Source organism: Castanea sativa, chromosome 5 (genome assembly GCF_040712315.1).
Source record: "Castanea sativa cultivar Marrone di Chiusa Pesio chromosome 5, ASM4071231v1".
NCBI lineage: Eukaryota > Viridiplantae > Streptophyta > Magnoliopsida > Fagales > Fagaceae > Castanea > Castanea sativa.
In genome coordinates, this window is record NC_134017.1 from 76,428,247 (window position 1) to 76,455,885 (window position 27,639).

General features: G+C 35.2%; 1 protein-coding gene and 1 pseudogene across 1 annotated transcript; both read right to left on the minus strand.

Moving 5' to 3' along the window:
* Positions 1-764: 764 nt before the first annotated feature.
* Positions 765-4,293, minus strand: LOC142636911 (cytochrome P450 76T24-like). The gene is made up of 2 exons (XM_075811206.1): positions 3,370-4,293; positions 765-1,508 (listed from the first exon to the last, which is right to left on the minus strand). The coding sequence occupies exons 1-2, from the start codon at positions 4,252-4,254 to the stop codon at positions 900-902; spliced, it is 1,494 nt and encodes a 497-aa protein (XP_075667321.1). The 5' UTR covers positions 4,255-4,293; the 3' UTR covers positions 765-899.
* An 860-nt stretch (positions 4,294-5,153) lies between these two features.
* LOC142635837 (cytochrome P450 76T24-like) lies at positions 5,154-27,600 on the minus strand (annotated as a pseudogene).
* Between the last annotated feature and the right edge of the window lie 39 nt (positions 27,601-27,639).

Here is a 27,639-nt window from a genome sequence, read left to right on the forward strand (position 1 = left end):
TATTACTTTTAGAAAATGAGTAAATTTTCTTGGCTTCCTGGCATTTGGAGCAATCTACTCGACATTCTAACCTCATAGTTATCAATATATTTTTTGCAATACATTTTAAGTGCAGGAAATTCAAACCTGAGTGATGTTTTTGTTAAAAATACTAGAAATTTCCTGTTCACCTAAAGGTCATTGGCAGTTCTTCGTTTGTCGTCAACATGAATTTTGGCAATAAATAAAATCTGTATGATCCCATTTTGCTACTTGGGCCATATTTTGATTTGCATTGCACAAGTATACGGTAACTTTTAGACCGATAATGGGTGCAAGTAACTATCTTCAAAAAGATTAAAGTCTATAGTTTGTGTTCAAACAATTCCGAAATTTCTTCTAAAAAAAATCAGAAATTTGTGAATTTTATATAGCATTTAAAGAAAGAAATATACATGAATACTAGTTTTGAATTGCTTAACAAAAACATTGTCTTGGTTTATGTTTTTAGAATGGCCAAGGATCCCTTTGTAGAATCTAATACAACAAATGTGAGATTGCGTCACAGCAGTGGTTATACATGTCATTAATTCTTCACAAACAATGAAGTCACATTTAACATAAAAATAATAACAGTATTTTTTCACTATTATTCAAATTTTCCGTGCGTAAGCACGAGTTACAAACTAGTTTTATAATTATATTATTATGATTCACTTTAAATTATATTAAACATGAATGCTTTTTACCATCAGGCTAAAACACTAATTAGTCTTTTGTGTAGACAGAATTCGAATCTTATTCGACAACAAAGGATTTTACCATAGATCTGCATACTGCAAGATTCTATTATTGAAGACATTAGATTAAACAAACATACAAATTCATATATATATTGGACTAAAAATATACCATCAAAGTTACAATGATTTGATGGGAATAGCTTTGAGGGGCTTTGCTTTATGTAAGCTAAGCCCAAAAAGCTCATCCATGTCCATGTCTTCTGGCGGCATCTCATCTGGGAGCTCCCAAGCAAAGTAGTGAACAAGAGAAGCTAACATCAAATGCACCATTCTGTTACCTAATGGCAATCCAGGACATATTCTTCTTCCAGCTCCAAAGGGAATCAACTCAAAATCTTGGCCTTTAAAGTTAATGTTTTGCTCTAAGAACCTTTCAGGCATAAATAAATTTGGATTTGGCCATATGCTTGAGTCTCGTCCCATTGCCCACACATTTATTAGTATTTGTGAATCTTTGGGCACTAGGAAGCCACACATTTCTATGTTTGTCTCAGCCTTACGTGGAATTAGAAAAGGCACTGGTGGGTGCAATCGTAAGGTTTCTTTCACTATAGCTTGAAGATAATGGAACTTTGAGATGTCTGATTCTTGAACTTGCCCACCCTTGCCTAGGACTTCTTTAAGCTCATCTCGGGCTTTTGTCATTTTTTCTGAGTTTTGTAATAACAATGTCATTGCCCATTCAGTTGTGGTTGATGTTGTGTGAGTTCCGGCCATAAATAAGTCCTGCAATAAAGGAGCGTGAGAACTAAGTTGCCTAAGTTTTTGGCTATATTACTCTAATAACAACAAACAATATCATTAATTATAAAAAACGCGGTCTCCTTAAAGTTACTATAGGTGCTAAAGGTTAAGGCCTACAAACTAACAAGGTCCCATCTAGGCATTAAGTTGTTGAAGCTATATGAGGATGGAAACTGTTCATATAGAGTGCTTGACATTCACTCTTGCTTTAAATGTTCTTTGAAATCCACAAATATGTGAATTCTTTAAAGACATAAATAACAGACTTTGATCATTTTCAAGATAGTTGCTTGACTTGCTTGCACTAATTAACGTTCTAAAAAGGTGATCATATACATTGTGCATTACAAATAAAAATATTGTATATTTGGCAAAATGGAGGTCACAAATGTCTTCATGGGATCATAAATGCAATTGTCAAAAGGGTTTGGTTAATAGGTCTTTAAGGGCATTTGTTAATGAACTATTTTAGGAAGATTTTATTACCACTTTTATAAGAAATATAAAAAGCTATTAAAAAAATCAGTTTTTTTTTTTATTTTTTTATTTTTCCATAAAAATTTCTAAAAATGTTTTCTAAACCAATGCCTTTAAAGCATTTGTCAATTTTTTCCCATCAAAATTACGATGATCTAAGTTGACATGAAACTATCGATAATGATGAGGAACTACTACATAGTCTCAATAAAAAAAATACTAAGAGGCCAAGAAAATATGTACTCATTTCCTAAAAGTATGAAAATTTGTTGCTAATTCAATTTTTTTTTTAAAATATAATAACATACATAAAAAAAATAAAGAAAAGCAATAACAAAAAGTTGATTCAGGTCCCCTGAAATTAATCCCCCTTAAGAAAATCCATATATATTTAATTGATTCCTGATCTCTCTCTCTCTCTCTCTCTCTCTCTCTCTCTCTCTCTCTCTCTCTCTCTCTCTCTCTCTCTCTCTCTCTCTCTCTCTCTCTCTCTCTATATATATATATATATATATATATCAAAATCAAGATATATACCCCTATAAATGCAAAAGTTGTTAGTGTTGTAAACGAGTCCAACCGAGTATCAAAATTTTAGATTTGTTCATTTCTTTTAATTTAGAACAAGAGCTGAGATTGATCTCATCACTAAATAAGATTACATATTCAAGTTTAGTTCATTTTCTTATCGAACAAACTCAAGCTTGTTCATGAGCTACTTAATTAGCTTATTCTTTTCTCAAATTTAATAAAACTATGACTAAAATGTTTTACCTATTCACAAATCTATAGATTTTTTACTGCGAATGGACTGTTTATACTATCAAAACTACAAATAGCAATTTGATATTATTTGAACCTATTTACAAATATACAGTCCAATCTCAAGTTTATATAGGTATATTTTTAAACATGTATACATATAAATATATAATATTCTATATAATTAAATTGAGTTATCATGTTCACAAGCTTATTCATTAATGCAATTAATGTTATATTTGATCTTGACTTGTTTATTAGTTGAGCCTAAACTTGAGTTTGGGTTTGGCTTGTCTGTGAAACAAACACATAAATAAGTTTTAATCTGAGTTGAGTTCGAGCTATTTAAACAACTTAATTTATTTATAGCTCTAGAAGTTGTTTATCTATTATAATGAATTAAAATAATATTTAATTGAGAACAAAGCTTTTATTCACAAAACCCAAAATTATTTTTCAGAAAACTGGTTTTTGAGCTTACTATTAAATATATTATTGTTTAGGTAAATAATAGGGAAGAGAGAAGGGGAATTGAGGTTAGAACCACAGGAGTCATTTTAGAGTACTTACTTTGAACCACAGTTTTAAAGAGTCGGTCAATTACCAGAAGCAAGTGTTTGATATCGAGGAGACTTATTTCTGAATTATCTTCTTCAGTGAGACTAAGGAGTGAATCTAGAACATCGTCGTTTTCTTTAGAACCCTTTGATGAAGCTCTTAATTGTAGTCGTTCCTTGATGATAACATCAAAAATCCCAAATGCTTTTGAGAAATAAATCATTGTCCTTTTGCGTACACCTTGGGGGTCAATCAAACGAAGTGCTGGAAAATAGTCTGCGATATTTGGCCTTCCAGCTTCTTCGGTTAGACCATACACAAGGTCCTGGAACTCATGGGAGAGATTTGAGTCATATTGGGCCAAGTCAATAGAGAAAAAAGTGTTTGATATGGCATTAAGGACTGTTGTGAACACAACTTGACCAATATCAATGGGTGAACCACTTTTGCAACTTTGGTTAACATGGTCAAGTAGTTCTTGTACCTTTGTTTGTCGAAGGGCTCGTGTGGCATCAAGAGGTTTTGTAGCAAATATTTGAGTGGCAGAAGCTTTCCTAAGGTTCTTCCATTTAGAATTTGTGGGAATCAATGCGATTGAAACTTTGTGGTGGTTGAATACATGGAACACATTTGGAATGGTTCGGCTAGAGAAAGCTTGGTCATTTTTTTGAAGTGCTTCTTTAGCTAAGTTTGGAGAGGAAATGACTATGGTGGTTATGCTCCCAAGCTTGAGAGTCATTAAAGGTCCATAAGTTTTGGAGAGCTTGGCAATTGCTTGGTGGGGTAATTTGCCAAGCTCCAAGATGTTACCAATGATTGGAAAAGGGTGAGGCCCCGGAGGGAGAGTCTGGTTTGATAGATTGGAGGAAACAACACGAATGAATGCCCACACAAAGGGAAGTATCAGCAACAATACCAGGTAGTCGTCCATTGTTAACTCCAAGATGGTTTATGTTTCTTGTGTTTCTATTTTCGTTTGGTACAAGAAAATACACTATATATTATACGAAGGCAATACTAGCCTGTTTATATTTTCGTTGGGTAACAAGAATAGCGTATAAAGAAGAAAATGTTAAAAGGAAAAACATGGAACTTGCTACGGTGTCCTAATTAAACTATGATAATTCTTGAAAACTTATCAAACCTATCTAGTATCTACTTTGTACGAAGTTTGGAAGAAAACAAAATAAGGATTAAAGATATTTTGTTTTCTTATACATGCCTTATATATATGGACGATACAAAATAGTTGCCTTATACATGCTCCGATGACGGTAAATGTATCGTCTATATATATAAGGCAACTAGGGGGGTCTCTGAAATTGATTCAGAAGCAAAAGTCAAGCGGGGCGGCCGAAGATAATATCAACCATTCGTTTAAAGATATTTTCGTATCAGCTTTATGAGATTAATATGTCTAATGCTTCGAGCGGTCCAATTATATTGTAAAATCTATCTATGGTTAAACTTATTGCTACAGGTCTCTGTATATACCTGCTTAGAGATCATTGTAAATACAATTGAGAATTTAAACAATGTAGTCACTTAGGGACTTTATCATGTGGATGCATTCTGTCATGCAAAATCACGTAATTTCTTTGTGTTCTCTCTCTTTTACTGGTCAAGTGTAGGTAAGATTTGAATCTCATTTGACAACAAAGAACTTTATTAATTGAGTTAATTAGAACCCGTTATAAAACTACAAAATAATGATGTATGATACATAATTGTTTTCCACTACTATACCTATGGAAAATCCTAATATTGAAGGCATCATATTAAACATAGACAAATTCACATTCATAATGGGCCAAAAATAAACAATCAAAGTTACAAGGATTTGATCGAAATAGCTCAGAAGGGCACTGCCCTATGTAAGGTAAGCCCAAACGTCTCAGCCATGTCCATGTCTTCTGGCCTCATCTCATTTGGGAGCTTCCAAGCAAAGTAGTGAATAAGAGAAGCTAACATCAAGTGCACCATTCAGTTAGATAATGGTAATCCAGGGCATATCCTTCTTCCAGCTCCAAAAGGAATGAGCTGAAAATCTTGGCCTTTGTAATCAATGTCTTGTACTAAAAGCCTTTCAAGCATAAATAAATTTGGGCTTTGCCATATGCTTGAGTCTTGTCCCATTGTCCACACATTTATTACTATTTGTGCATTTTTTGGCACGATATAGCCACATATTTCTATATTTCTCTCAGCCTTACATGGAATTAGAAAAGGCACTGATGGGTGCAATTGCAAGGTTTCTTTCACTATAGCTCGATCGAAGATAATTGAACTTTGAGATGTTGACGTGCCTGCCCTTACCTAGGACTTCTTCAAGCTCATCTTAGGCTTTTGTCATTTTTTCTGGGTTGTGTAATAACTCTGCCATTGCCCATTGCCCATTGCACTGTGCTTAACGTTGTGTCAGTTCCTGCAAGAAATAAGTCCTGCAATAAAGGTGTTTGAGAACTAAGTTGCTTAAGTTTACGGCCAATGTTACTTTAATAACAGCAAATCATAATGACAATTATAAAAAACTAGTCGCAAACCAAACACACACAATGCATGAGAAAATGTAATATTTAAAAGTGCATTTATTATTTAAAAGTATTTTATGTAATAGAACATACAATGTATTTTACATTCACTGTACACTCTTGGTGAAATAGTCACTTTATAAGTATAAGCGCTTGTAGGGTGTTGGGGGCAAGGGTTGAGGTTCAAGTCTCCAGAAGGGAGCTTTACACACATATACACTTAAATTAGGCTGAGTAGAATTTCTATTTTGTATAAAAAAAATGTATTTTACAGTCAACAATAATAATATATAGTGATATATATATATATATATATGTGTGTGTGTGTGTGTGTGTGAAAAATAAAATATTTAAATTACATAATTATAATTTTTTTTTTATATAAATTGAAAAGATATTATTAAAATTGACTTAAAAAAAAAACCTAATTGGTATTGGTTAACTAATTTAAAAATATTCAATAATATTGAAAAAAAAATTTACACCCTTATTCTATAGAACACATGTAAATGTTACATTAACTTTAAATTATTATATAGGTTTAGACATAGGAATGGCAACAGGTAAGATTCGGGCTAGGTTTTTTCATACTCGGACCCGCCCTGCGGGCTTGGAATCATTACTCAGACTCGGCCCGGTTAATAATAGATTTTCCCCGCCAGGCCCCGTTTGGCCCAACTAGATTTGGGCCCAATATGCGGCCCAACCAAAAAAAAAGATTGAAATCAAAGACTTTGGCAAAAGTAAAGGGAAATCAAAGATGTTTGATTTAGCAACGAAATCCCTACCGATTTACAAAATACAAAACCAGGCATTTAACTCACAAAACCCCTCTCAAAGACTTTGGCAAATGCAAAGAGAAATAAAAAAAATGTTTGATTTAGCTACATAATCCCTACCAAATACAAAACCGGGCATTTAACTCACAAAACCCCTCTCAAAGACTTTGGCAAATGCAAAGAGAAATCAAAGATGTTTGATTTAGCTACAAAACAAAACAAAACAAATAGACTGAGTACATCAATATAAAAAAGCTAGTGATTGGGTAGTTGGCCGGCGGTGAGATTGAGAGTGAGTAAGATTGTAATTTGTGAGTGAGTGAGTGAGAGTGGTACTGGTGAGCTGAAGAGATGAGAGGCAGGTAGCGGGCTGTGTGAGGTGTGAGCTAAAAAGCCTGAAATGAAATAAGGGATAGGAATTTTAGGGTTTATAACAATATATATATATATATATATGTATATATAAAGGTATTTTAGTAACTATATATATATATATATATAACCGGGTTGGGTTTGGACTGGGTTTTTGTAAAAACCCGAACCTGGACTTGGCTCTGTTTTTTTTTTTCAAACTCAAATCTAACCCTATTCTTTATCAGGCCGGGTAAAACACGGCCCATTAGGGTTAGGCCGAGCCAGGTACCTATGAATCAGGCAGAAATTTCCATCCCTACCTAGACATATATAAGGATTATTTTAAAGGCCTCCACAAGTTGATGCAAAAGAAGAATGCAAGCCAGATCATTCTCTCTGTAGAAGCTACTGCGTCTTTACGCTAAGGGTTTTGTGACCAATGAGCTTCCTAATATTCATTGTTGATGAACTGAAGAACTTTGCAGCTAACATCTTCTTCAAGTTGGTGGAGTTAGTCACGTACTAGGATTCGTGCATCATTGATTAGTCATAAATTGGGATTTGTGCATTGAACGAAAAGATTGCCGCTACAATACAAGTCCAATTAGGTATTGGGGTAAGGGTTCAAGTGTAGATTGGTATTTCGGGATAGGCCAAAGGGTTTAGTAAGATTCCTTATACTTGTAACCACTTGTGATTGATAATAGTGGATTCTTGGGAATGGTGATCTTAAATTCACCCGGTGAGATTTTGCCTCAGTGGTTTTCCCCATTCATAAACAAATCACCTGTGTCAAATTTATTTTCTACTGCATTTAGTATAATTGGTGATTTGTTTGTGTTACCACGCCATTGCCTATAATTTGATCTAATTAATTAACTTGGGTAATTAATTAATTTGCAAGGGGCCAATTTATTTTAACCCAACAAGTGGTATCAGAGCGGGCACATTCTGATTAGGTTTTAATTTTTTCTGTGAGATCCATTAACCCTTGTTTGTCATGGATAGAGGACAGTCGTTGTCAAAAAAAAAAAAAAAAGGATAGATGACAGTTTCTTATTATATCTCCTTTATTTGATGGCACTAACTATGCATACTGGAAAGTGCGCATGAGAGTTTTCTTGCAGTCTTTAGATGAGAAGGTTTGGCAAGCTATGGAAATTGGTTGGGTGAAGCTAAAGGAAGCGCTAGCTGATTAGGATGAGGCTAAGATTAAAGCGGCAAACTTCAACCGCAGAGCATTGAAGGCCCCTTTTAGTGCTGTGACTAATGAGGAGTTCAAGAAAATATCCTTCACTGAAATTGTAAAGGAAGCATGGAACATCCTCTAGACAACCTATGAAGGGACTAAGGTTGTCAAGGATTCAAAGCACCAAAGGCTCATGACTAGTTTTGAGGAGATAAAGATGGAAGAGGATGAGACGTTCGATACCTCTATGCCTCAGTTTGTTATCATATTCCGAGGTACACGAATCGTAGTTACTCTGAATCTTATATCAGAGGTACTACACATTCCTAGGGTAGCACATCCTGACTACCCTGGTTGTGATCGTCTACAGATTGTGTCTAGAGACGAGCTTATCTCTCACTTTTGTGAGACTTCTTCCATATGGGGTGGTAAGCTAAACACTCCATGCTCGAGTTTTGCTAAAGGCCTGAGATTCCTTAATATGGTGATGACATTCACTTTCACACCATTGTCTCCCTATAACTCCATCACTAAGCCTCATGCTCATTTTCTTCATTCCTTGATGGAGGATCTTACCATCTATTTTCCCTTTCACTTCATCACATCTATTCTAGATGTGTATCAAGACACTGCTACCCATGATAAGCTCATCTTCCCTTCGGCTATCACATGGATCCTTCAGCATCTTCACTTTCCCATTCCTCTCTCTCCTTTCTTCACCATCATGGTAGCTTCATCGGATGGAGGCCAACTTTGGTGGTCGTCTTGACTATCTCACAGATGAGATGTGTCAAATAAACACCCGAATCAGTCGCATAGCCCGCAGATAGACTCGCATGGCTGGCTTTGCTTCTTCACCATCTCTAGAGCGTCCCGAGGCCTCTCCTTCTGTAGATGATGCGGATGATGAGGATGATGAGAATGATGCTGACTCTTTCGGTGATGACGACCTCTCAATGACTTGCCCTTTGTCATTCGTGACAAAAAGGGAGAGTGGTTTTGGGTTGAGAGTAGTCTTGTACTTAGGAGAAGAGTTAGTATATGACATTTTTTTTTTTGTTAGGGGGAGTGTGTATAGGTTTGAGGGATGTAGTGAGGTTTATATGTAGTTTTCTTTCTTTTTAGCTACATTAGCCTCTTGTACACCAGTTTTGTGACCATTTTTATTATGACATACATTGTACTTTCTTTTCTTATATATGATGATGATGTATGTTCATTTTATTCACCTTCCTCTAAATGTGTTGCTTCTTTTCTCTTTTCATACATATGTTTCTTTATGTACGCAATCTTTATTTTTGTTTTACACATGATGCCTGGATGAGTTTAGTTTAAGTGTTTCAAAAAGACAGGTTGTGAAAGTCTATTTTGCCATGAACTCTCTTCTTGCAAAGTTTTTCAAGAGTTTGTGTTAGGGTTAGATTTATTTATTTATTTATTTATTTTTTGTAATACAACAAGTGGTTAAGATTTTAGTGATTTAAGACTTCTCTCATGATTTTTTGTTTTATTGTGGTTTTGTCACAGATTGCCGAATGGGGAGAATGTTAGGGACATATTTTATGTAATTTGCTAATACTTTAACAAAATGCACTTTACTTGTAATTGGGTAGATCTAAGATGTGTTTAAGACTTCAAGAAACATGTTGTTCAAGTCAAGTGTTAAAGCCATGAAGATTTGATTATGAAGCAAGTGAAGAAGAGCTGTTCATTAAAGATCGACAAAAATCTTGACAGAAAGAATTTTATCGAGATTTAATGTTGAAGCTCGACAAAAGCTCGACACAAGTTGTTTTTGTCGAGACTTATGAAATCAGAAATTCCAGCCCAGGCTTGTATATTTGTATAGGGTTTTTTTTCTCACAACTCTAGACATATATAAGGATTATTTTAAAGGCCGTCATAAGTTGATGCAAAAAGAGAATACAACAAATAGTGCCTTAGTTCATTATTCTCTATGTAGAAGCTATTGTGTCCTTACGCCAAGAGTTTTGTGACCAAGGAGTTTCCTTATCTTCATTGTTAATAAACTAAAGAACTTTGCAGCCAACATCTTCTTCAAGTTGGTGGAGTTAGTCACATACTGGGATTCGTGCATTGAACAGAAAGATTGCCCCTACAATACAAGTCCAATTGGGTATATGGATAAGGGTTCAACTGTAGGTTGATATTTTGGGATAGGCCAAAGGGTTTGGTAAGGTTCTTTATACTGTAACCGCTTGTGATTGATAATAGTATATTCTTGGGAGTGGTGACATTAAATTCACCCTATAGGGTTTTGCCTCTGTGGTTTTTCCCATTAGTAAATAAGTCACCTGTGTCAAATTTATTTTCCACTGCATTTAATATAATTGGTGATTTGTTTGTGCTACTACGCCATTGCATGTTGTTAGGACATATGTGAATTATGCTAAGAACATATGTCAATATAGAATTGACTAATCTTTTGAAAAAACACACTTCACTTGTAATTGGGTATATCTAGGATGTGTTTAATATTTCAAGGAACAAGGTTTTAAGTTCAAGTGTTAAAACTATGCAAATCTGTCCAAGAATCAACTAAAGAAGCGTTGGATTTTAAAGCTTGACAGCTAGCTCAACAGCTAGCTCGACAGATAGAATCTATCAAGGTTTAAATGGCAGCTTTAGCCCAATGCTCGATAGTTGCTCGATAGATAAGCTATCTATCGAGATTTGTGAAAATCATATTTTCAATTCTGATTTCATATCAATCCTTTAGTACAAGTTTAGGCTTTCTTTTCTCACAACTCTAAATATATATAAGAATTATTTTAAGGGCTGTCAAAGGTTGCACAGTTGCGCCAGTGTGGAGCAAAGTTTTGTTCATGTAAATTGTGACCGGAGACAGAATTTGTCCTAGTTCATCTTTCTCTTGAAGAAGATATTGCATTTGTAAGCCGTTGGGTTTTGTGACCAAGGAGTTTCGTGATCTTCATCGTGTTGATGAACTGAAGAACTTTGCAGCCAACATCTTTCTCAAGTTAGTGATTAAGTCGCGTACTAGGATCTGCGCATCTATTGGTTAGTCACGTACTTGGAGCCGTGCATTGAAAAGGAGAGATTGTCACTACAGAATAAGTCCAATTGTGTATTGGGGTAAGGGTTCAACTGTAGGTTGATATAAGGTACTGAAATTTCTTTACTTGTAACTGTTTGTTGTGATAATAGTGGATTCTTAGGAGTGGTGACCTTAAAATCACCCGATGAGATTTTTGTCTTGAAGGTTTTCCCCATTCGTAAACAAACTACCGTGTCAACTTTATTTTCTGTTGCATATTTACTTAGTTGGTGATTTGTTTATGCTACCACGCATTTTGCATGTTAATTGAATTAATTAATTAACTTGGCTAAATCAATTGGTTAATTTAGCACAAGGGGTCAATACATTCTTGGAGCCGTGCATTGAAAAGGAGAGATTGTCACTACAGAATAAGTCCAATTGTGTATTGGGGTAAGGGTTCAACTGTAGGTTGATATAAGGTACTGAAATTTCTTTACTTGTAACTGTTTGTTGTGATAATAGTGGATTCTTAGGAGTGGTGACCTTAAAATCACCCGATGAGATTTTTGTCTTGAAGGTTTTCCCCATTCGTAAACAAACTACCGTGTCAACTTTATTTTCTGTTGCATATTTACTTAGTTGGTGATTTGTTTATGCTACCACGCATTTTGCATGTTAATTGAATTAATTAATTAACTTGGCTAAATCAATTGGTTAATTTAGCACAAGGGGTCAATACATTCTTGGCCTATCACATGTAATTTGATCTAATTAATTAATTTGAGTAATTAATTAATTTGCAAGGGGTTAGTTCATTTTAATCCAACAAGTGGTATTAAAGTGGGCACACTCTGATTAGGTTTTAATCTTTGCTATGTGATCCATTGACCCCTATTTGTCATGGATAGGGATAGTCCCTTATTATACCTTCTTTATTTGATGGTAATAACTATGCATACTGGAAAGTACGCATGAGAGCTTTCTTGTAATCTTTAGATGAGAAAGTGTGGCAAGTTGTGGGGATAGGTTGGATCAAGCCGAAGGAAGTGTCAACCGATTGGGATGATGCTAAGATCAAGGTGGCAAACTTCAACAGCAGGGCATTAAATGCTTTATTTAGTGCTGTCACGAATGAGGAGTTCAAGAAGATAGCGTCTACAGAAACTGCAAAGGAAGCATGGACCATCCTCTAGACAACCTATGAAGGAACCAAGGTTGTCAAGGATTCGAAGCTTCAAAGGCTTATTACAACCTTCGAAGAGATCAAAATGGAGGAGGATGAGTCATTCGATGAGTTCAATGTCAAGCTCAAGGACATAGTGAACTCAGCTTTTAATCTCAGGAAAACCATTCTCGAACCCAAGATTATTAGAAAGGTACTCAAATCTCTACTCGAAAGATTTCATGCCAAGATCACCACAATTGAGGAATCAAAGGATATTGATAAAATTCCTTTGACAGAGCTGGTCGGCAATCTATAGACATATGAGTTGGGTTTATCTGGGATCGAGAAATTGAGCAAGAGCAAGAGCATGGCACTGAATGCCAAAAGCAGCGACACCAATGAGTCTTTTGATGATGAAGATTCTAAAATGAAACCCTACATTACAAGGCAGTTCAAAAAGTTAATGAAGAATGCCAATGCCAAAGGATTTGATAAAGACTTCAAGCAGTCCAGTTCGTCTCAGTTCAAGGGCCAAGATAAAGGGAAGAAGGATGCTAAGGATGGTGGTCAGTACACTGTTCCCTTGGGACCCAAGTGTTTCAGATGTCAAGGATTCGATCACATGAAACAAGAGCGCCCTATGTATCTTAAGATCATTGGGAAGAGCAAGGCACTTGCTACTACATTGAGTGACACTGGACTTGAGGATGATTTCAAAAATAAGGATGATGGAATTCTGAATGCCTTCACCACCACTGTCAATCCTACTGAGGGGATTGTAGAAGATGTGGATGAAGAAAAAGACTTGGTGGAGTCTACGTTTGAGAAGATGGATGAACAAGATGACATACACACAGCCTATCCAAAATTATACAAGGTCTCCGATAAGCATGAGAAGTTGTATAGGTTGGCCACCAAGAAGCTCAGTGAGGTGGAGCTTGAACGAGAAGAAATCTCCACAAGGTTTGATGAAACCAATCAGACTATTGGAGCACTGAGATTTGAAAATAATTTCTTGGCTGAGAAGACCAAAAAGCTTGAGGCAAAGCTATTCCAAGTCAGAGCTCAGCTTGAGAGGACTTCAAGTGCAAAGCTAGATGAAATGCTCAGCCTTCAGAACTCTGTTTCTGATCGAACTAGTTTAGGGTATGATTTCTCTTCTCCTAATATTGCTTCTTCCAGTACTACTGTTTTTGTTTCACCTGCTAATAATGTTGAATCTGAGAACTATGATGTCAAAATTGTGTTAGTTAGTGAAAACATAGACAAAGGTAAATCTATCTTAGGAGCAACCCCTAAGCTTACTAAGAAATAAACCAAACACCTTAGGGCTAAGAAGTGCAATACCCAAAAGCCTAAACAGAAGAAGCAGCATCTTTACCATCACTATGGAGCATCCGGACATACTTGACCTAGTTGCTAAGTGGCTAGCCACTCAACAGAGCAACGGTATATTCTCATCAGGAAACCAGAATCAATTTCCATCCTTTCTTGCTCCTCTTGGAGATCTACTCAAAACCCTCATGTTCATTTCGAACTTGAACGGTTGCAATTCTTTCCCCATTTCGCCGATTTAAGGGTTCACTAAAAGGAAAGGTTCTTCCAAGGCGTGGAAGGAAAAATGCTCAAAGTGATTTTGTCACTTTTTTTTCTCTCTCCCTCTTTATTTTTGCTTACATTGCTTATGTGTTTTGCTTTCTTGTTTTGAGTCAGTCTAGTTTTATGCATTGCTTTGGTTAACATGTTTTTGTTTGTTTGTTTTCAATTTTGCTTTATTTTGTCTTTTCATAAAATAAAAAAAATTGAAAAATCAGAAAAATACAAAAACAGTATGCGTTTGTATACATTAGTACTTGTGTACCTTGGATGGCCATTGAAACAAAATTTTCTAAACTTTGTATCTCTTGTAACTTAGATGTGCATTTCTATGCATAACTAAGCAAGTGAGTTTTGTGGCTAGTGTTTGTGATGAGTAAGATTAAGTAATATCTTGTACTTAACACTCATATCACTATTTTTGATGGATAGGAGTAGAAAATCCTAAGAGAAATGCAGAAATAATCATCTCATCACTATTGTCCGCCAATCATGAAATGAAATCTGTATGCCTTAGCATAGCAAAAACACTTATACAATCTTGCAATGTTCTTCACACATAACACGCAATATTTCTTGCTACTTTTGATACATGTGCAGGTACAATGTGATTTGGTCATCACAAGGAATACTAGTGTTAATGTATGCTCACTAAACTGTTTTAGCTTGTTTTTAAAATATAAAATTGGTTAGACTTGTTTAGTGTGTGTGTGTTTTGGATCTAAATGCATGACATTTTTCTTGTTGAGAGATGCTTTTGAGAGCTTAAAATATTGTTTGGATCCTTGGTTGAGTAGCATGTTCGATTGCATTTATTTATGTGTTTTCTCTTCTTAGTAAAACTGTTTTTAAGCAATCTTGATAGCTTCTTGATACCTCTTGACTGTTTTTAGGACATATGTGAATCATGTTAGGAACATATGTCAATATAGAATTGGTTAATCCTTTGACAAAATGCACTTTACTTGTAATTGGGTAGATCTAGGATGTGTTTAATACTTCAAGGAACAAGGTTTCAAGTTCAAGTATTAAAGCCATGCAAATCTGTCCAAGAATCAAGTAAAGAAGTGCTAGATTTTAAAACTTGACAGCTAGCTTGACTGATAGAATCTATCAAGGATGAAAAGGTAGCTTTGGCCTAATACTCGACAGCTACTCGATAGATAAGCTATCTATCTAGATTTATGAAAATTAGATTTTCAGTTCTAATTTCATTCCAATCTGTGAGTACATGTTTAGGCTTTTTTTTTTTTTTTTCTCACAACCCTAAACATATATAAGGATTATTTTAAGGGCCATCTAAGGTTGCACAATTGCACAAGTGTGAAGCAAAGTTTTGTTCATGCAAATTGTGACCAGAGATAGAAGTTGCCCTAATTCATCTTTCTCTTGAAGAAGCTACTACATTTGTACGCCGTTGGATTTTGTGACCAAGGAGCTTCGTGATCTTCATCATGTTGATGAACTGAAGAACTTTGTAGCCAACATCTTTCTCAAGTTGGTGATTAAGTTGCGTATTGGGATCTACTCATCTATTGGTTAGTCATATACTGGGAGCCGTGCATTGAAAGGGAGAGATTGTCACTACAGAACAAGTCCAATTATGTATTGGGGCAAGAGTTCAACTGTAGGTTGGTATATAGTACTGAGATTCCTTTACTTGTAACCGCTTGTTGTGATAATAGTGGATTCTCGTAATTGGTGACCTTAAAATGACCCAGTGGGGTTTTTTCCTTGGAGGTTTTCCTCATTTGTAAACAAATCACCGTGTCAATTTTATTTTCCGCTACATATTTACTTAGTTGGTGATTTGTTTGTGCTACCACACATTTTGCATGCTAATTGAATTAATTAATAAACTTGGCTAAATCAATTGGTTAATTTATCACAATGGGTCAATACATTCTTGGTCTATCACATGTAATTTGATCTAATTAATTAACTTGGGTAATTAATTAATTTGCAAGAGGACAATTCATTTTAATCCAACAAGTGGTATCAGAGTAGGCACACTCTGATTAGGTTTTAATTTTTGCTGTGTGATCCATTGACCCATGTTTGTCATGGATAGAGGATAGTCTCTTATTATACCTCATTTATTTGATGGCACTAACTATGCATACTGGAAAGTACGCATGAGAGCTTTCTTACAGTCTTTAGATGAGAAAGTCTGGCAAGCTGTGGAAATTGGCTGGGTGAGGCTAAAGGAAGCGCCAGTTGATTGGGATGAGGCCAAGATCAAAGTAGCAAACTTTAACAACAGAGCATTGAATGCCCTATTTAGTGCAGTGGCCAATGAGAAGTTCAAGAAAATATCATCCACTGAAACTACAAAGGAAGCATGGACCATCCTCCAAACAATCTATGAAGAGACTAAGGTTGTCAAGGATTCAAAGCTCTAGAGGCTCACGACTAGCTTTGAAGAGATAAAGATGGAGGAGGATGAGACGTTCGGAAAGGAAAACTAAAGGTAACAAAATCGCTTCCATTGTATTGTCACACACACACACATATACATCATTAATCCTCCTTGTGACGCATATAAGTGGTCAATAGTAAAATTATAGTGAGCAATATCTATCAATATGTTTTAGGACAGTCAAGAGAAGCTTGCACAATCAATCCAATAATTTTACCAGTACCAAAGGCTCTTTGGATGGTAATGAGCTTAAGGATAGTGGTTCATATCCAGATTTATTGATTTTTGATCTAAGTTGCATAGTTGCTGCTACTGAAAATTTTTCTCTGGCCAACAAACTTAGGCAAGGTGGTTTTGGCTCTGTTTTTAAAGTACAATTACAATTCATGAACTCAATTGCTTAAAACTAATATTTATGACTTATTAGTAAGCTTAATTTTGAATCATGAATTCAGGGTCAATTATCTAGTGGACAACAGATAGTTGTAAAAAGGCTAGGCAAGAGTTCAAGACAAGGAGTAGAAGAATTCAAAAATGAAGTTATGTTGATTGGAAAACTTCAACATTGAAATCTTGTCAAGCTTTATGGCTGTTGCATTCAGGAGGAAGAAAAGATGTTGATGTATGAGTACATGCCCAAAAAAAGCTTCGACTCCTTCATTTTTGGTATGTCTTGTTTCTAAAGACCTATTGCATTCATTTTGTCTAATTTTGCTTTATTACATATGTTCAAAGAATATTTTTGAAGTACATAAAACCACGTGTTTTGAGTACACTAGAGAAAACTTTTGTTGTAGATCATAAAAGAAGTTCATCATTGAATTAGAGTAAACGCTTTGAAATCATCATTGAGATTGTTCGTGGGATTTTTTATTTTCATCAAGATTCAAGATTAAGAATTATTCATAGGGATCTTAAGGCCAACAATGTTTTACTAGACGCTGAGCTAAACCCCAAAATCCGAAATTTCGGATTTTGGATTAGCCCGTATATTCAAAGGGGATCAAATTCAAGATGAGACAACTAGAGTTGTCGGAACATAGTAAGTATCAAACAAACACATGCCACATAAACAAAAAATAATGGCATATGCAAACTTTAACATTATCTTTAATATTGTTCACATGCAGTGGTTATATGTCATCAGAGTACATAATGTTTGGGAAATTTTCAACCAAGTCAGATGTCTTTAATTTTGGTATCATATTGTTGGAGATCATAAGTGACAAGAAGAACAACGATTCTTATCAGAATCACCCTTCCCAAACTTTAAAAAGGCATGTAAGTAATAGAACACAAAAATCTTTACCATTTGCATTTATAATACAAACTCGTATGGATAATGCTACAAACCACACGGGTTTAGGAACTATGGAGAGAAGAAAAAGCCTTAGATATAGTTGATTTATCAATAAATGAGTCATTTGTTTCCCATGAAGTCTTGAGATGCATTCAAATTGGGCTCTTACATGTTTAAGAAGATGCAATGGATTGACAAACAATGTTAGTAGTTATTCTCATGCTGAGTAGTGAAACAACTCTTCCCTCTCCTAAACAACCTGCTTCTATTTTTAGAAGATCTATCAATGATTTGGGATCAGACATAGGGGGAGGCTTTTATTCTATAAATGATGTGATAATAACTAAGGTTGAAGCTCGCTAATAGCGTATTGGATTGAGGGGGACGGAGGGGAAGGAGAGTAGAGTTGACCGAAATTTGCTAATTTCCAATCAAATCTACTTTGCTCTCCCTCCCTCCCCCACAATCCAAATAGACTTTAAAGGTAAAGCTTCTAGTCAGATGCATCTAAATAGCTTCTATAAGGATTTGTAGGACAATATAACATTTTAATCTCTTTGTATTATAGAACATATGTAAGTTGGTGCTATTGCTTATATTTTTACAATTAGGCTGTATGCACCTTAACTTGATTATTGGGGTTCTTAATTCCCCTCCCCATTGTTGTAACTATTAAATTATTATTGTAAAAAAAAAAAAAATCTAAACTTGGTCATTGTCATAAGATTCAGTAATTGAGATGCGGGCTACTTTTCTAGTTGGTTTTTCTATTACTTCTCCAAGATAGTTTAGCTCCCGTATATGTAAAGTGAAAATAATAATTCTTTTATTCTCCTTCTGTACCTGGTGATCCAAAAGTAAAATATAAATGGTGGTGAATATGGCCTACTTAAATTAGTGGATTGTACTCTTTGTTTGACCTCTAAATATCTATAATTGCTGCCTGATCATTACATAAGAGATCTGAGGTTTAATTCCCACTTACACTAAAAACTGATTAATGTCTTGGTCTGATGATAAAAAATGTGATTATTGGAAGCAAACGCCATAAGCTTAAACTCTATCCAAAAAAAAAAAAAAAAAAAAATCTATAATTACAGTGCAAGTCTCATAAACTAATAATTGAAAAATATAAGAAACTTATGTAAGCTATAGACAACTTTTTGAGCTCCAAGCAATAAGGCATTGCCAACCAAACAAAATATTTATTTCTGGTTCGTATTGATGCACCGTATATAGTTAGAAGTTAAAATTCCCATATTTTTTAAGTCCAAATACATTAGCTTAAAATATTAGTCCAAATAGAATTAGGTATTACTTTACTTGAGCACCAATTATTATTGCAAATGGGCCTCAACTAGGTTTGGACTTTGTTATTTTTAACACGTAAGATACTATATCATTCTTTTTTTTATTGTGTAGAATACTACAATAGTGTGGGATCCATACCTATTCAAAGATGATGCATATATTTGATGACCTTTTCTAGAGCGTGAATAAGCTATCAAAGATAGGAGGATCCTATCAAAAAAAAAAAAAAAAAAAAAAAAGAAGATAGGAAGATCCTGATGTAGGACAAATTAGGCTTGTCTCTCTTTATTTATTCCGATCCCTTCTTTCTCTTACTCCGATTCTCTCTCTCAGATTGGATGTGAGTTTTGGTTTTGCTTTGAATTTTTGTTGTGGGTATTGATGCCAGATTCATGGTGGCCGCGGTGGGGGATTGATGTGTTGTTAGTGGGGATGGGTTCACTGTGGGTTTATGGAGGTTGCTACACATGTGGGTGGCCATTTGGTGGTAGTGGGTTTGTGGGTGTTCCGATTCTCCCTCTTAGATTGGGTGTAAGTTTTGGTTTTGCTTTGAATTTTTGTTGTGGGTATCAGTGCATTTGCAGCTTCATGGTGGTGGCAGTGGAGGGTTGCTGTGGTGGTGATGGGGATGGGTTCACTGTGGGTTTACGGAGGTGGCTACGGATTTAGGTCAAATTTGTGTTGTGTTGCAGTTGGTCTGTGGGCTTGTGGGTGTTGCAGTGGGTCTATGGGTGGTTGGTGGTGGCAGTTTGTTTTTGGAGTAATTTTAGTGGTGGTGGATTTGGTGTTTGTGGCTGAGTGTGGCTGAGGTTTGGAGAGACAGAGAAAAAGGCGGAGAGAAAAGAAAGATTGGAGAGAAGAGAGAGGAACTGAATTTTTTTTTTTTAATATTATTTGTTATTATAATTTATATTTTTAATGAGTTGTATCTAAAAATAGATACCACGTTGGGTTAGTTGAAAATAAATAAAATAAATTTTGAGAATCTAAAATAGAGTCTGGGGCCAAAATGGCCAAATACCATCTTTTTCTGAAATTTGTAGCAAAAAAACACTGTTTCGGAACTAAATAGGGAAACACCACTTTTATGGTACTCGAGTTTGGTAAACTCAAGTACCATTTGGAACTCGAGTTTAAGACACTTGAGTTCCTAGAAGTTTTGCCACCGTGGCACTGCTGAGGTGGAAATTGGGCGATTAAAAAAAATAATGTGGTACTCGAGCTTGGTATACTCGAGTACCATGCAACACGATACTCGAGTATAACATGCTCGAGTACCTTTTATAAATAAAATGCTTTTCATTTTATTTCTACGGTACTCGAGCTCACCAGGCTCGAGTACCTTGATAGTAGATTTTTTTTTTTTTTTGAATGACTTGATAGTAGATTGCGGAGGCAAAGTCAAAGTTGGGCATGAATGTGGATGTAAACTAAATACATGAAGGTCAAAGTTATTGTCAACTCGTCAAAGGCATCTATCATAATGATACTGGAGACGTAGACTCCAGTCACATCTAGCTTGCCATACGCAAATGCCAGTCTTCTTATGCATATTTATTAGTCAAAAATATGGCAAATGCCAGTCTTCTTATGCATATTATTAGTCAAAATTTTTGACTAACAAAAACGTGGTTTGACATTTTTTTTGACACAAGAAAAAACATAAGTGAAAGAAAATGGAAAATGTATTACAAGTTTTATGGTATAAATCTTATAAATTGATACAATAATAAATCTGATTGGTCAACGTTAACAACCTCGTAACTAAATATGTCTCTTTATAATGATAACACATCAATTTTTGAGTTCAATGTAGTAAAACCTATTGGGTTATATGTGTAAGTAAAGTTTTAAATTAAATAATAATGATAAGAATAAGTGGTTAATATAACATAATTGAGCATAAACTCATTGGCCTTAGGCCTTTTGGGTTAAAGTATGCTTCTATATGTTATATTAATTACTCAAGCAATCTCCCCAAGGTATTTATCCCCCCAATAAGTGGTATTAGAGCCTAGGGTTAGGCTTGAGTGGGAGCAATGGCAGAGGAAACATGAAAGGCGTCTAGAATAGGAAAATTCGATGGCACAAACTTTGATTTCAAGAGGATGCAAATTGAGGACTACCTATATGGGAGGAAGTTGCAAATTAGATTAACTCTGTTAAGGTCTGTTGCACACAATGTTATGTAGAAGACAATAGTAGATTTGATGAAGGCTTTGTCTGGTATGTAGGAAAAGCCAAGAATGCATCAATAACACAACATCTGAATGAATTTAGTGCCATCACAAATCAACTGTCTTCTATAGAAATTGATTTTGATGATGAGATTCGTGCACTGGTCATTTTGGCTTCTTTGCCAAATAGTTGGGAGGTTATGAGAATGGCAGTAAGCAATTCTACTGAAAAAGAAAAGCTGAAGTATAATGACATACGAGATCTAGTTCTAGTTGAGGAGATTCGCAAAAGAGATGTAGGTGAATCCTCAAGATTTAGTTCTGCCTTAAACCTTGGAGACAAGAGATAGAGGTAATGACAAAAATTCAAATTGGGGCAGATCAAAATCCAGAAATTCCAATCAGAATAGAAGTAAATCTAGATCTAGCCAACAAGTACAATGTTGAAACTGTGGCAAAGTTGGCTACTTTAAGATGCATTGCAAAAGCCCTAAGAAGAAGAACGATGATGATTTTGCTAATGTTATAACAAATGAGGTACATGATGTACTACTTCTTGTTGCAGATAGTCCACTTGATGATTGGGTTTTGGACTTAAGAGCTTCGTTTCATACCACTCCACGTCAAGAAATCATACAAAACTATGTTAGAGGAGATTTTGGTAAGGTGTATTTGACTGATGGAGAAGCCTTGGATGTTGTGGGTATGGGAGACGTCTAGATTATACTGCCCAGTGGGTTTATCTGGTTATTGCAGAAGGTTCGACATATTCCTGACCTAAAGAGGAATCTGATTTCTTGTTGGACAACTTGATGATGAAGGGCATGCAATACTATTTGTTGGTGGTACTTGGAAGGCTACAAAAGGAGCCATGGTATTGGCTTATGGAAAGAAAACTGGTACTTTGTATATGACCTCAAGTTTAGAGAAGCAATTGCAGTTGCTAAAGTAGGTATTGATGCAAGTTTATGACACCGTAGACTTGGTCACATGAGTGAGAAAGGGATGAAGATGTTATTGTTAGAAGGGAAATTGCCAGAATTGAAGTCTATTAATTTTGATATGTGTAAAAGCTACATCTTAGGAAAGCAGAAAAGGGTGAGCTTCTTGAAAACTGGTAGGACACTAAAGGCTAGAAAATTGGAGTTAGTAGACATTGATTTGTGGGGGCCTTCTCTGGTTGCATCCCTTGGAGGTTCAAGTTATTACATCACTTTCATTGATGACTCAAGCAGAAAAGTATGAGTTTATTTTTAAAAAAATAAATTTAATGTATTTGAGACTTTTAAGAAGTCGAAGGCCATGGTTAAGACAAAAACAAATTTGAAAGTAAAATGTCTGAGGTCAGACAATGGAGGAGAGTACATAGATGGAAGGTTCAATGAGTATTGTGTTGCACATGGAAATAAGATGGAGAAGACCATTCCTAGGACACCACAGCAGAATGGTGTGGTTGAGCACATGAACAAAACTCTTAATGAGCATGCTAGGAGTATGAGGTTGCATGTTGGATTACCAAAAAATTTCTGGACCGATGCTGTTAGTATTGCAGCTTACTTGATAAACCGAGGACTATTAGTTCCCATGGAGTTCCTAAAGAGGTTTGGAGCGATAAAGAGGTAAAGTTTTTCTATTTAAAAGTTTTTGGTTGTGTTTCTTATGTTCATATTGATTTTGATGCTTGTAGTGAACTTGATGCAAAGTCTAAAATATGTTTTTTTTATTGGCTATGGTGATGAGAAATTTGGCTATCGTTTTTGGGATGAACAAAACTAGAAAATCATCAGAAGCAAAAATGTGATATTTAATGAACAAGTATGTACAAGGACAGATCAACTGTAGTGCCAGATATTATAGAGATAGATCAAAAGAAATTTGAGTTTGTCAACTTAGATGAATTGACTGAAAATACTGTCTAGAAAAGGGGTGAAGAAGAAAAGAAGAATGTAAATTAACAGGTAGATCAGAGTACACCTGTAGCTGAAGTCCGTAGATCTTCTAAGATCATTAGACCTTCATGGTGTAATTCACATGTGCTAAATTATCTGCTGTTGACTTATGGTGGTGAGCTAGAATATTATGATGAAGCCTCGCAAGATGAAAATTCAAGCAAGTGGAAGTTAGTCATGAAGGATGAGATGGATTCTTTGTTGGGGAATCAAAAATGGGAACTGACTAAAATGCCAGAAGGAAAGAAGGCTTTGCAACACAAGTGGGTATATAGAATAAAGAATGAGCATGATGGTAGCAAATGCTACAAGGTCAAATTAGTTGTCAAAGAGTTCCAACAGAAGAAGGGCATCAACTACTCAAAAATATTTTCTCCAGTTGTGAAGATGTCAACAATTAGACTAATACTGGGAATGGTGGCTGTAGAGAATCTACATTTTGAATAGTTAGATGTGAAGATATCATTCCTTCTTGGTGACTTGGAGGAAGACATTTACATGAGTCAGCTAGAAGGGTTTATTGTTTAGGGATAAGAGTGTTTAGTTTGCAAACTGAGAAAGAGCTTTTATGGCCTAAAGCAAACTCCAAGGCAATCGTACACGAAATTTGATAGTTTTACGAATAGAACTGGGTTCAAGAGATGTGAAGCTGATCATTGTTGCTATGTTAAGTTCTTTGACAATTCTTATATTACTTTACTATTGTATATGGATGATATGCTCATTGCAGGGTCTAGCACTGAGGAGATTAATAATCTAAAGAAGCAATTGTCAAAATAGTTTACAATGAAGGATTTGGGAGTTGCAAAACAAATCCTTAGTATAAGAATCACTAGAGATATGGCTAATGGTGTATTAAAGCTTTCACAAGCAGAATATGTGAAGTAGATTCTCAGTAGGTTCAACATGAATAAAACTAAACTAGTGAGCACACCCTTGGGTAGTCATTTCAAACTAAGTAAAGAACAGTCACTGAAGACAAAAGAAGAAAGGGACCATATGAGAAAAGTGCCCTATGCCTCAGCTATTAGCAGCTTGATGTATGCTATGGTGTGTACAAGACTAAACATTGCACATGTAGTGAGAGTTATGAGTAGATACATGAGTAGGCCAGGAAAGCAGCATTAGAAGGCAATCAAGTGGATTCTGAGGTATCTAAGAGCTTCAACAGATACATGTTTTTGCTTCACAGGTGCAAGTTTGAAATTGCAGGGTTATGTAGATGTTGATTTAGTAGGTGATATTGATAGTAGAAAGAGTACTAGTGGGTTTGTATTTACTTTGGGTGGTACAGCTATATCTTGGGCTTCAAATCTACAAAATATCGTTGCTATATATACTACAGAAGTTGAGTACATTGCAGCGATTGAAATTGGAAAGGAGATGATTTGGCTGCATAACTTCTTGGATGAATTGGATAAGAAGCAAGAGATGGGCATTCTACACAGTGATAGTTAGAGTGCAATTTTTCTTGCTAAAAATTTGGCTTTTCATTCAAAGTCGAAGCATATGCAAATGAGATACCATGTTATCCGTTTCCTTGTTGAAGATAAACTGGTAATACTTTAGAAGATTCGTGAATCTAAAAACTTGGCAGACATGTTGACTAAGGGTGTCACTATTAAGAAGCTGAAGCTGTGTGCAGTTTCAGTTGGTCTTCTAGCTTAAGGACAGGAGAATGAGTTGCAGTGATAAGGATTGTCTTTGGAGGATTGTGGTTGATGTTGGTCATTGAACTAGTCTCCAAGTGGGAGACTTGTTGGGTTTTGTGGAGCTTAGTTGTGTTTGATTCGGATTATGACTAGGCCCGAAATAATATTGTTACAGTTTTTAATGGGAGATTTTTTGAGGCTTAGTCCATGGAACGGAGGCTTGGGCTAATAGGCCCAAGTCGTAGCGCTTATATAAAAATTCTGTACATGATATAAAACTGTTGTTTTGGAGATTAGGGTTTTATATTGTTTTTGAGAGAGAAAATTGTATCGCCGCACTTTGTATTTTTCCCTGAGAATACTGAAATCCCTGCAATTTTGTGGACATAGGAAAATTGCCGAACCACATAAATACTGTCTTGTGTGTGATTATTTTTCTTTGACACATATTTTTCTCTAAGTTTGCATCTCATAGATTTGGGAATTTCGTGTATATTCCCATCACCATTGTTCTTGAAATTGCATCAATTTCGCCAATAAATAAGTCCTAGAACTATCTTGCCTATTTTTATGGCTATGTTACTCTAATAACAACAAACAATATCAACAATTATAAAAATTTTTGTGTCCTTAATGTTGTGCTAAAGGTTAAGGCCCACAAACTAACAAGATCTTAACTAGGCATTAAGTTGTTGAAGCTATAAGAGGATGGAAACTGGTCATATAGAGTGATGCAATGCACCATTTTCGAAAGTTAATTGGTGCAATGCAAGCCACTATCTTGAAACTGGTCATATAGAGTGATTAACATTTATTCTTGCTGTAAATGTTCTTTGAAATTCACAAATATGTGAATTGTTTGAAGACATAAATAATAGACTTTGATTATTTTCAAGATAGTGATTTGCATTGCACCAAATAACTTTCGAAAATGGTGATTACATACATGTGCATTACAAATAAAAATATTGTATATTTGGCAAAATGGATCTTAAATGAATGGTCGATATTATCTTCGGCTGCCCCACTTGAGTTTTGCATCTGAGCCATGTTTTAAACATCGTACAAAGTTGACAATATCTTTGGCTGTCCATATCCTTATATATTTGGCACTATCTTAAAAATATTGTATATTTGGCAAATGTATATATGTTATTATGAAAAAGGTTTGGCTAGCAAGTGCTCTTAAATTATTTGTTAATGAACTATTTTAAGAAAGTTTTAATAATACTTTTATAAGAAATATACAAAGCTGTTAAAATTATTAGTTGTATTTTTTTTTTCTCACAAAAAGTTTCTAAAAATATTTTCTAAATTAATGCATTCAGAGCATCCGTTAATTTTTTTTTTGTCAAAATTACGATGATATAAATTGACATGAAACTATCAATAATTAACAATGAGGAGCTACTACATTGTCACAATAAAAAAATGCCAAGTGGCCATGAAAGATTTAACTTATTTCCTAAAAGTATGAAAATTTATTAATAATTCAAAAGAATAAAAAAATTCATAACTTACATAAAAAAATTCCTTCTCAAAAAAAAAAAAAAATTACATAAAAAAATTAAAATAAAGAAAAAACAATAATAAAAAGTTGAAATCCTATGAAATTAATCCCCCTTATGAAAATCCATATATATTTAAATGATTCCTTGTCTCAAACTATTTATAAACAACTTGATTCATTTACAGCTCTAGAAGTTGTTGATCTATTACCATGAGTTAAAATAATATTTGATTGAGAACGAAGCTTTTCTTCACAAAACATTTTTTTTTTTCTAGAAAACTAATTTTTGAGCCTACTTTTCAATATTTTTATTCGTTTTTTAATAGGTAAATAACAGGGAAGAGAGAAGGGGAGGTGAGGTTAGAATAACAGGCATGAGTCATTATAGAGCACTTACTTTTTTTTTTTTTTTTGAGAATCAAATAGAGCACTTACTTTGAACCAAAGTTTTAATGAAGTAGTCAATTACCAGAAGAAAGTGTTTGATATCAATGAGGCTCATCTCTGAATTATCTTCTTCAGTGAGACTGACGAGTGAATTTAGGACATCGTTGCTTTCTTTATGAGAACCCTTTGATGAAGCTATTAATTGTAGTCGTTGATTGATGATACCATAAAAAATCCCAAATAAGTTTGAGAAATAAATCTTGTCCTTTTGCGTACACCTTGGGGGTCAATCAAACGAAGCGCTAGAAAATAGTTTGCGATATTTGGATTTCCAGCTTCTTCGGTTACACCACACACAAGGTCCTAAAACTCATGGGGGAGATTTGAGTCATATTGGGCCAGGTCAATAGAGAAAAAGGAGTTTGATATGGCATTAAGGACTGTTGTGAGCACTGCTCTGCACCAGTTTTGCAACTTTGGTTAACATGGTCAAGTAGTTCTTGTACCTTGGTTTGTCGAAGGGCTTGTGTGGCATCAAGAGGTTTTGCAGCAAATATTTGAGTGGCGGAAACTTTCCTAAGGTTCTTCCATTTAGAATTTGTGGGAATCCAAGCCATAGAAACTTACTGGTGGTTGAATACATGGAGCACATTTGGAATGGTTTGGCTAGAAAAAGCTTGGTCATTTTTTTGAAGTGCTTCTTTAGCTAAGTTTGGAGAGGAAATGACTATGGTGGTTATGCTCCCAAGCTTGAGAGTCATTAAGGGTTCATAAGTTTTGGAGAGCTTTGCAAGAGCTTGGTGTGGTAATTTGCCAAGCTCCAAGATGTTACCAATGATTGGAAAAGGGTGAGGCACTGGGGGGTCCAGGGGGAGAGTCTGGCTTGCTAGATCGAAGGTGAGCACACGCATTGATGCTCACACAAAGGGAAGTATCAGCAACAATACTAGGTAGTAGTCCATTAATTCTTGAAGT

Coding starts and splice junctions, on each gene's coding strand:
- LOC142636911 (XM_075811206.1), bottom strand. CDS start 4,254: ATGGACGACTACCTGGTATTGTTGCTGATACTTCCCTTTGTGTGGGCA. Junction 1,509..3,369: donor ATATCAAACACTTGCTTCTG/GTAATTGACCGA, acceptor CCTTTATTGCAG/GACTTATTTATGGCCGGAAC.